Source organism: Mustela putorius, unplaced genomic scaffold (genome assembly GCF_011764305.1).
Source record: "Mustela putorius furo isolate JIRA1106 unplaced genomic scaffold, ASM1176430v1.1 tig00003937_pilon_pilon_pilon, whole genome shotgun sequence".
NCBI classification, from domain to species: domain Eukaryota; kingdom Metazoa; phylum Chordata; class Mammalia; order Carnivora; family Mustelidae; genus Mustela; species Mustela putorius.
Window position 1 is genome coordinate 1,868,431 of NW_025422082.1, and position 10,568 is coordinate 1,878,998.

A 10,568-nucleotide genomic window follows, 5' to 3' on the forward strand; every position below is an offset into this window, starting at 1 on the left:
GTCAACAATATGTGTTAACCAAAAAAAAAAAAAAAAATGGCACATAACAAATTTTAGCAAGATATGAAAGCATTGGAATCTTCATATGTTGGTAAGATGTAAAAGAGGGACCACCAGAGAACAGTTTGGCAGTTCTTCAAGAAGTTGAACAAAACTTATGTGATTCAACAATTCCACACAAAATAGGGACTCAAATAAACACATCTACATGTATGTTCACAGCAGCAGTATTCACAATAGTTTAAAGGTAGAAACAACCCAAATGTCCATCAACAGATGCACAGGTACTGTGCTGTAAACACACAGTGAAATATTTTTCAGCCATAAAAAAGAATGAAGTACTGATACATGCTGCAATGAAGATAAACATCAAAACCATCATGCTAAGTAAAAGAAACCAGACACAAAAGGTTATGTGCTGTATGGTTCCATTTATATAAAATATCTAGACTAGATAATCCATAGGTACAGAGAACAAATGGCTGGCTGCCAGGGGTGGGGGAAAGAGGAGAATGAGGAGTGAATGCTTGATGAGTATGTAGCTTCCTTTGGGGGTAATGAAAATATTTAAAATATTTAATTGTGGTGGTTGCATAACATTATGAATGTGCTAAATGCCACTGAATTGTTCACTTTATTTTATTTATTTTGTATTAACATTCATGGTATTATTTGCCCCAGGGGCACAGGTCTGTCATTCATCAGTCTTATACAATTCACGGCATTCACTGTAGCACGTACCTTCTCCAATGTCCATAACCTGCCACCCTCTCCGTCCACCAATCCAGCAACCTTCAATTTGTTTCCTGAGATTAAGGGTCTCTTATGGTTTGTCTCCTATCTTGTTTTATTTATCCCTTCCTTCCCCCCATGACCCCCTGCCCTGCCTCTCAAATCCCTCATATCAGAGAGATCATATGATAATTGTCTTTCTCTGATTGATTTCTTTCGCTTAGCAAAATATTCTTTAGTTCCATCCATATCATTGCAAATGGCAAGATTCTGGGTTTTTTTTTTTTTTAAGATTTTATTTGTTATTGGACAGAGAGAGATCACAAGGAGGCAGAAAGGCAGGCAGAGAGAGAGGAGGAAGCAGGCTCCCCACTGAGCAGAAAGCTCCATGTGGGGCTTGATCCCAGGACCCTGGGATCATGACCTGAGCCAAAGGCAGAGGCTTAACCCACTGAGCCACCCAGACGCCTCTGGGGTTTTTTTGATGGCTGCATTGTTCACTTTAAAATGTTTGATTTTATTTTTCTGAAGTTCACCTCAATAAAAACATTTTTTTTTTAAAGATCTTTGTTCATGTACCATCTATTAAACTAGTTTTCCATGTGTCTTTGAGCTAGTTTCTTGACTTCTCTGGGCATAAGTTTTCCTATCAACAGAAAACTCAAGTAAGGCTGATCTGCCTTCTGCCCGGTCTCAGCACCATGTCATATCCAGAAAAACTACAAGATTGATATCCCAAAGGAAGTGAAAAATATAGTATTTCTAGAGTAAAATGATCACTAAAGAGTACATCTAAGAATTTACCTCCCTAATATCCAACACAATGACTTTTCAAAAGTAAAATACTGACTCCCAACAAGAATGATTAGTAGACACCAACAAGGGAAAGACACATTTCTGGCCCACCACCCTTTTGAGTAAATAAAGTTTTATTGGAACACATCCACATCCATTCATTGATGTGTTCTCCAAGGCTGCTTTTATACAAGAATGGTAGAGTTGAGTAGTTACAACTATAGCCCACAAAGTCTAAAATATTTATTATTTGGCCATTTACAGAAAAAGTTTGTCAACCCCTGTTAGAGAATAATGTAAAAAGAAATTGTCAGCAAAAAGAGAATTTGTGGATTAGATAATAAAACAACAAAATGACATGGAAAATGAGATTGAAGCCCTTAGGAAAAGAAATAAACTGGGGACCAAAATATCATTTGTAACCAATAAGTACATTTGAAAATCAGGGAACACAAAACACACCTCTCAAAATCTAATTACTTCCATAGAAAAGTAGCTTAGATAATATATGAATATATATTATATATATATTTATAATTATACTATGAATATAAAAGACAAAAAAACCACTAAATTTTAAAAGAGAGACAGATTAAATGGACAGATGTCACTTAAAAATCATAACTCTCATCTCTTAATGTTTTTAAATCTCTCTTTTTAAACTTAAAGGAATCTTTTAGGAAAATCTCTCCCTTGTGGTGACAATACAATTATTTGAAACTCAGAGATTCTTAAAATTTAACATCAGGTTATTTTTCTTCTGTTAAACTCAAGTAAAACTAAACTAATTAAATCTATTTTAAAATAGGCTGTATTATGTCACTCTATTTCCCTAAAAGTATACCCCACTTCTGGTCCTTCCCCTTCTACCTATATATTTGCAGAGAAAGATATCCAGAATGAGCTTCATTTAGTTATACTGATGACTGCTTCTGAGCTGTACGACTTGGGAATGATTTTTTAACTGTCATTTTTGTACTTCCCTATATTATTTGAAAACTTAAATCATAGTTTTTACAGAAAGAATGATTTTTCTTAAGAAATGATACATAACCAAATACATTATGTTTTAGGTAGTGGCACTGTGGATTATTGTTACCTTCTTCCTTGTAACTTTGTGTATTTTTACATGGGCCTAATTTTTTTATTGTTTATGTTAATCACCATAAAATATATTGTCAGTTTTTTAGGTACTGTTCCAAGATTCATTGTTTATGTATAATACCCAGTGCTCCATGCAATACATACCCTCCTTAATACCCACCACCAGTCTCACCCATTCCCCCACTCTCCTCCCGTCTAAAACCCCCAGTTTGTTTCTCAGAGGAGTCCACAGTCTCTAGTGGTTTATCTCTCCCTCTGATTCCCCTCCTCCACTTTTCCTTTCCATCTCCTAATGTCCTCCATGTTATTCCTTACATTCCACAAGTAAGTGAAACCATATGAGAATTGACTTTGCTTGACTTCTTTTACTCAGCATAATCTCCTCCAGTCCCATCCATGTTGATGCAAAAGTTGGGCATTCATCCTTTCTGATGACTGAATAATATCCCCTTGTATATACAGACCACATCTTCTTTATCCATTCATCTGTTGAAGGGCATCTCAGCTCTTTCCACAGATTGGCTATTGTGGACATTGCTGCTATGAACATTGGGGTACAGATGGCCCTTCTTTTCACTACATCTGTATCTTTGGGTTAAATATCCAGTGCAGTTGCTGGGTAATAGGGAAGCTCTATTTTTAATTTCTTAAGGAATCTCCACACTGTTTTCCAAAGGGGCTGTACCTTGTGAATGTAACTTGCGTTCCCACCAACAGTGTAAGAGGGTTCCCCTTTCTAAAGATCTTCTAACACTCAACACCCAAAAAGTAGATAAAGTCAAAAAATGAGCAGAAGACATGAACAGACACTTCCCCAGTGAAGACATACAAATGGCTAGCAGACGCATGAAAAATGTTCATTATCATTAGCCAACAGGGAAATTCAAATCAAAACCACATTGAGATACCACCTTACAACAGTTATAATGGCAAAAATTAACAAAGCAAAAACCAACAAATGTTGGAGAGGATGTAAATACCCCTAATTTTTAACCAATAATATTTTATTAATTTTTAATTGGCCATAGTACCTAGCATAAACAAGACACATAATCCATGTTCATTAAAATTTTTAGCTCTCTTTTTTGATGGGATCCTTGTCTGGTTTTGGGATCAAGGTGATGCTGGCCTCATAAAATGAGTTTGGAAGTTTTCCTTCCATTTCTATTTTTTGGAACAGTTTCACGAGAATAGGAATTAGTTCTTCTTTAAATGTTTGGTAGAATTCCCCCGGGAAGCCATCTGGCTCTGGGCTTTTGTTTGTTTGGAGATTTTTAATGACTGTTTCAATCTCCTTACTGGTTATGGGTCTGTTCAGGCTTTCTATTTCTTCCTGGTTCAGTTGTGGTAGTTTATATGTTTCTAGGAATGCATCATTTCTTCCAGATTGTCAAATTTGTTGGCATAGAGTTGCTCATAGTATGTTCTTATAATAGTTTGTATTTCTTTTGTGTTAGTTGTGATCTCTCCTCTTTCATTCATGATTTTATTTATTTGGGTCCTTTCTCTTTTCTTTTTGATAAGTCGGGCCAGGGGTTTATCAATTTTATTAATTCTTTCAAAGAACCAGCTCCTAGTTTCGTTGATTTGTTCTATTGTTTTTTTGGTTTCTATTTCATTGATTTCTGCTCTGATCTTTATGATTTCTCTTCTCCTGCTGGGCTTAGGGTTTCTTTCTTGTTCTTTCTCCAGCTCTGTTAGGTGTAGGGTTAGGTTGTGTACCTGAGACCTTTCTTGTTTCTTGAGAAAGGCTTGTACTGCTATATATTTTCCTCTCAGGACTGCCTTTGTTGTGTCCCACAGATTTTGAACCGTTGTATTTTCATTATCATTTGTTTCCATGATTTTTTCCAATTCTTCTTTAATTTCCCGGTTGACCCATTCATTCTTTAGAAGGATGCTGTTTAGTCTCCATGTATTTGGGTTCTTTTCAAACTTCCTTTTGTGGTTGAGTTCTAGCTTCAGAGCATTGTGGTTGGAAAATATGCAGGGAATGATCCCAATCTTTTGATACCGGTTGAGTCCTGATTTAGGACCGAAGATGTGATCTATTCTGGAGAATGTTCCATGTGCACTAGAGAAGAATGTGTATTCTGTTGCTTTGGGATGAAATGTTCTGAATATATCTGTGATGTCCATCTGGTCCAGAAATGAAATCTTACCATTTGTGACAACATGGATGGAACTAGAGCGTATCATGCTTAGCGAAATAAGTCAAGCAGAGAAAGACAACTCTCATATGATCTCCCTGATATGAGGAAGTGGTGATGCAACATGGGGGCTTAAGTGGGTAGGAGAAGAATAAATGAAACAAGATGGGATTGGGAGGGAGACAAACCATAAGTGACTCTTAATCTCACAAAACAAACTGAGGGTTACAGGGGGGAGGGGGTTTGGGAGAAGGGGGTGGGATTATGGACATTGGGGAGGGTATGTGCTTTGGTGAGTGCTGTGAAGTGTGTAAACCTGGTGATTCACAGACCTGTACCCCTGGGGATAAAAATATATGTTTAAATGGTTGTATCATAAAAAAAAAAAAGTCATTCTTAAATATATAAATGTTAAAAATGTCAAAAAAAAATTTTTATTGATGTTTTTTTTCTAAAACTTTTCAGGGAATATTCAGTTTCATTGACAATAAGACTTCAATATATTCTCAATACAAAGTCACATGGAATTTATTTTATATGTTATTGTTGCAATATGAATACAACTGACTCCTTTTATAAAAACAAGAGATAAAAACAGTTTAAATAGTTTAAGATGTCCCCAAAGCTTTGTATTTCATGACACACTGAAATATCCAAGTGACTCCCATCCATTTTCTACCCAGTCCTTCAGATTCCACAGGACAGTGATCCTGCAATTCTCAAAACATCTGACCAAATTAGACAGGCTATTTCCATTTCTCTAATTCCTCTTTTCCAGCTTTTCCAGAGTTATTTATTTCCTTCCTCTTTCTCTTTCTCTCTCTTTTTCTCTCTCAAGTAACACTTTGCCTTTCTTAATGAAAACTTCTTTAACTTTCCAGGATCTGTCACTCTTTCTACCAATTACATAGATCAACACAACAGAAGGGCAGGCCTGGTAGTACAGAGGAAGCAGAAAACTGTAAACACCCAGTAGAAAGAACCAGCTGTTCTAGCCCTAAATTTAGTTATAACTATCTTGTCCCCCAAGGATATTGCAATTTATTGAAATCATTAATAAACAATACAGGAAATCCATAATTAAACCCTCAACTGTGTGTGCTATCTACTCAGTGAAGAGGGTGATGGATTGAGTGGACTGGAATAATTAGATAAAGTGACCTGCAGAAGTTGGAACTTGTGCTGGACTCCAAAAGAAGGTAAGATTTACTTAATGAGAAGTAAAGAAGGAAGGGTGTTTCTGTGAGAGAAATGTGATTAGTGAAGTGCAGAGGTAGACAGGGACATGTCGGGCTCTGGGCCCAGGAATAGGAACTACATGATTGGCAGGAGGAAGAGACAAGTGTTGAACTGGGTAGAGCAAGGGAGAAAAAAAAAATAACCAACAACACAAGATCTAATGCACTTAATTCTATGTAGTACCATAATGTAAGTATTTGGAAATATGTACTAATTGATAGAGTTACCCACATCCCACAGAAGTTTTCTGTTGAAGGTCATCCTTTTTATTTCTTCTCCCCTTGCCTTAGGGCTTCTACTCACCTCACGGCTCCTGTATCAGCCTGCTCCTTTCTATCTTTTACTCCACCAAGATCAGGTAATACGTGGGTTGGGTGGTCATGGTCAAGGGTGATCAGAACAAAGAGACACTTCAGAGAAGAAAAAAGCCAAATATATAAAGGAGAAGAAAGAAAAGTGAAGAATAAGTCTTTCTTTCCTCAACTTTTTCCTCCATGCCATGGAGTTTCCAGTGGTTGACAGGAGACTCCAGAATCATCACACAGTACCTGTGGAGATGCAGTCACTAGTTCTGAATCCTGGTTGTCTACCTTGGGCACCAGATTTGTCTATATGACTGCCTACTTCAGTAGCTCCCCTTAAATGTCTCAGGGGATTAAACATCAAGCTCACGATGGCCAAAGCAAATCTTTTTCCTCAACACCTGTTCCTGCTCTTCTGTACATTTTCTCACCACTATCTTTAGTTACCTAAGTTATCCCTTTTCCCCTTAAGTCCCATGTGGTTGCCAGATTAGTTATGGTAATTCCACCTACAAAAGATCTCTTGATTCCATCCCATCTTTTTCACTCCCACTGTCATTACCTACCTTGGTCCCATGTTACCTCTTTGTATTTTAACTATTCTCCCTGTATTTATCCTTACCATTACTTCCCTTATTACTTCCTTGATGCCAGTGCTAAGGTTGGCTTTTTAATACTACGAGTATTATTATGCCTTTTTTTTTTGCTTAAAAAAATTCATGTGGGTCCTCATTGCCTGCAGCAAAATGCCTAGATTCCATGGCATGCTGTATCAGGTTCTCTGAATTCTGACTCCATCCAGTGCAGTCCTCATCTCTCATTCTTCCCTATATTTGCACTGTTTAATCTATTTGCTCAGCCTTCACTAGTAGTGTTTCTGTAGCTACAATATGTGCAACCATTCTCCCTCCATCTCTTTCTTTATCAGACATTTCCTTTCTTTTCAGACTCACTTCAAACGGATCATCCTACTTCTCACCCCAGCTAAAATGTGCATAGAACATAGAAAACCACACTGCATTTTGGTGAGGGAATGAATGATTCAATCAATCAATGAATAAAGATATTAATAAAAGATAGGATTCTTGCCTGTGTTAGAGGTATTCTCTTGCATTCCAAGCTATTCCTTCTTGTTCAGGCTGAGCTTCCCCAGAGCCTGTCTGTTCCGATCAATCCATAACACTTACTTAATCATGAATGATGCACCAGTTAAATCTAGGATTTGGCTAGTTTTTTCGTTGTAGACACTTCCGTTCAGGGCATGTAAGAGCAGCCACAGGTTGGACTTCAACACTGTGCTCTGAGCCTTCAGTTTGACATTCAAGGTACGAAAAAACACTAGCAAATTCAAAGGCAGACCAAACCTGAATGCAATATTTAGAGGGCTGCTCTAAGACTGTCCTCCTGGACCCAAATGCTTAATGTACATGGCAGATCTTTGGGCTCCCCATAGTGGGTATGTGCTAGGAGATGGGCTCCAGTGGAAGTGAACTTTGTGGATTCTTCACCTTTTTGTTCCCTCCCATCTAACCTCACCTGCAGGTTTGGAGGGCTTGAGGAGCAATGAACTTAGGCACACTGCCTGAAATTTCCATGCTTAGAGATCCCTTCCTTCATAATATTATATACTATGAAGTAGCACTGCCCCAAGAGTAACAATTATGTCATTATTGCCATAACCTGAAACAATCTTTACACTGGATGACTGAAGACTCCACTGCTCCTAGAGAAATAGAACAGAAATGTTTGAATTTGGGCACAGAGCATATGAGCAAGACTATAGAGAACTCTTCTACAAGGAACCCTGAGAGGAATTTGGGAAGGCAGCACCAAGGCCCTAAGGAGTGACAGCTAAAGGGACAAAGGAGAATGAGGAAGGGGAGATAAGAAATTACCACAAAGACTGTTAATGTTTTACATCTAAAAGGGAGCTAGAGATAACCGGGCATGGAAACGGAGATGGAGGCGCAGAGCGCGGGGGGCCGAGGACGGCTTCACCCAAGTCACCCGCAAGGGTGGCCGGCGGGCGAAGAAACGGCAGGCTGAGCAGCTGTCCGCCGCGGGGGACGGCGGGGACGCGGGCCGCATGGACACGGAGGAGGCCCGGCCCGCGAAGAGGCCCGTTTTCCCTCCCCTCACCGGGGATGGATTCCTGAGTGGGAAAGAAGAAGCAAGGAAAATTCCAGTCCCAGCTAACAGATACACGCCATTAAAAGAGAACTGGATGAAGATATTTACTCCTATTGTAGAACATTTGGGACTTCAGATACGGTTTAACTTGAAGTCGGGGAATGTAGAAATTAGGACTTGTAAAGAAACCAAGGATGTTAGTGCACTGACAAAAGCAGCTGATTTTGTGAAAGCCTTTATTCTTGGGTTTCAGGTGGAGGACACACTTGTCCTCATTAGGTTGGATGATCTCTTCCTAGAGTCTTTTGAAATTACAGATGTGAAACCCCTAAAGGGAGACCACCTGTCAAGGGCAATAGGAAGAATCGCTGGCAAAGGAGGAAAAACCAAATTCACCATAGAGAACGTGACACGGACACGGATAGTTTTGGCTGATGTGACAGTTCACATCCTTGGCTCTTTCCAAAACATCAAGATGGCAAGAACTGCCATTTGCAACCTCATTCTGGGAAATCCTCCATCAAAGGTTTATGGCAATATCCGAGCTGTGGCTAGCAGAGCAGCAGATCGATTCTGATTTCAAATCAGAGACCTTTTGTCTTTGGACTCTAGAGAAAAAGCCCTTGCCCTCTGCACATGCTTATGAGAAACCACACGAAGAACTTTTCAGTCACGTTAAGCCTCCATCGCTTCTTCTGTTCTCAGCCAGAAGCATCAACAGAAAGGTTTGATGCATATTCACATGCAGCAACTTTGAGGATAATTCTCCTGCCTGAATTTATTATCATTATTGTACTTATACCTTAATTATAATTTGTCACTTCATTTTAAATAAAAGATTTACATAGTTTATAATTCTATTGAAACTTGTTTAAACAGTCCTATATGAAATTATTTATAAATTTATAACCTTTATAAACATTTCTTGTCTATGGAGTGTAATTAAAACAGACAGCTTACAAAAAAAAAATGGTTCACATCTTCTAAAGTCATTTCAAATATATCCTCTCTTTTGATCTTCACAAATCCACTATGGATTAGGAAAAGCAGGTTTAATTTTTCTACATTTAATAGATGGGGGAATCTAGGCTCAGTGAAGTCTGGAGATTTACTTTGGTTCACCCAACTGGTCAGGGCTAATCCAGATTTCAAGTCAGTCTTCTGACTCCTGGTTAAGTGATCTTGCTACCATACTGCCCCACCTCTGAATATGTCTTTTCAATAGCAAAGTTAATCTAGAATTCATCTTGTGTAACTCTAGTATCCACCTACTTTTTACACACAGTACTTACCAGGTCTGGGGACCTAAAGGAAACTCTTGCAGACATGGCATTCTCAATCGATAGGTTTCAAACACGCTTAAGACATGATTGATTTTACTAATCTTTGGGATTTCTGGCACACAGGTCAAAAGAATTGTCTCCTGGCATCTATATGCCAGCCAGCACCCCATGTCAGAATTGAACCCCGTGATTATTAAAATGTCTGCTGTGAGCTCCTGCTGGCTCCTACTGCAGCCATATTGAACTATTCAAAATGATAATCTGGCATGTGGCAGTAACTCAGACTGAACAGGTCCATCACTCACAGAGGGGTGGCATGTCCTCCAGGGTTCTTGTGTCTTTTGCCAGAGACAGCATTTCTTCCTCAAGCCTTCATTCATCCTCTACACAATATATTTCTCCAGAGCTCCCTTCATACACACTGCTCACTTTACCCAGAGAGTCAATCACTGCTTGCCAAGAGAAAGGGAAGGTTCCTTGGGGGAAGATTTAGAATCAAGGCCTAGGCACTGGTGAGAACAGGAGAAAGGAGGTATGAGAGATGAGATAGTGGCTGGGCCCAAGATGAGATATATAGGTAGATACAGATGAGAGAAGGGGATGACTTTGTATATGGGGGAAGAAACAATAGAGAGCTCGGCCAAACCAGGCCCCAAGCCTTGTACCCTACAGTTGTTCACTCTCAGTCTTCAATTTCTAGAAGCCTTAAGTCAAGTCCTCTTGCTCAGGAGTGGGAACTACATAGCACCATCCTCAGAAATTCAGAAACTAAATAATTCTGGGATGACTCTTATTAATAATCAAAAGTGACAAATGTTGGGATTGAGGAAACT

At 38.9% G+C, this 10,568-nt stretch overlaps 1 protein-coding gene across 1 annotated transcript; it reads left to right on the plus strand.

Annotated features, from left to right (window-relative positions):
* Nucleotides 1-8,269: 8,269 nt before the first annotated feature.
* On the plus strand, nt 8,270-9,373 carry PNO1 (partner of NOB1 homolog). Its single transcript, XM_045069508.1, is given in 2 exon segments — nt 8,270-8,299; nt 8,301-9,373. Coding segments are annotated over 2 exon segments (759 nt in total). The 3' UTR covers nt 9,030-9,373.
* Nucleotides 9,374-10,568: the final 1,195 nt, after the last annotated feature.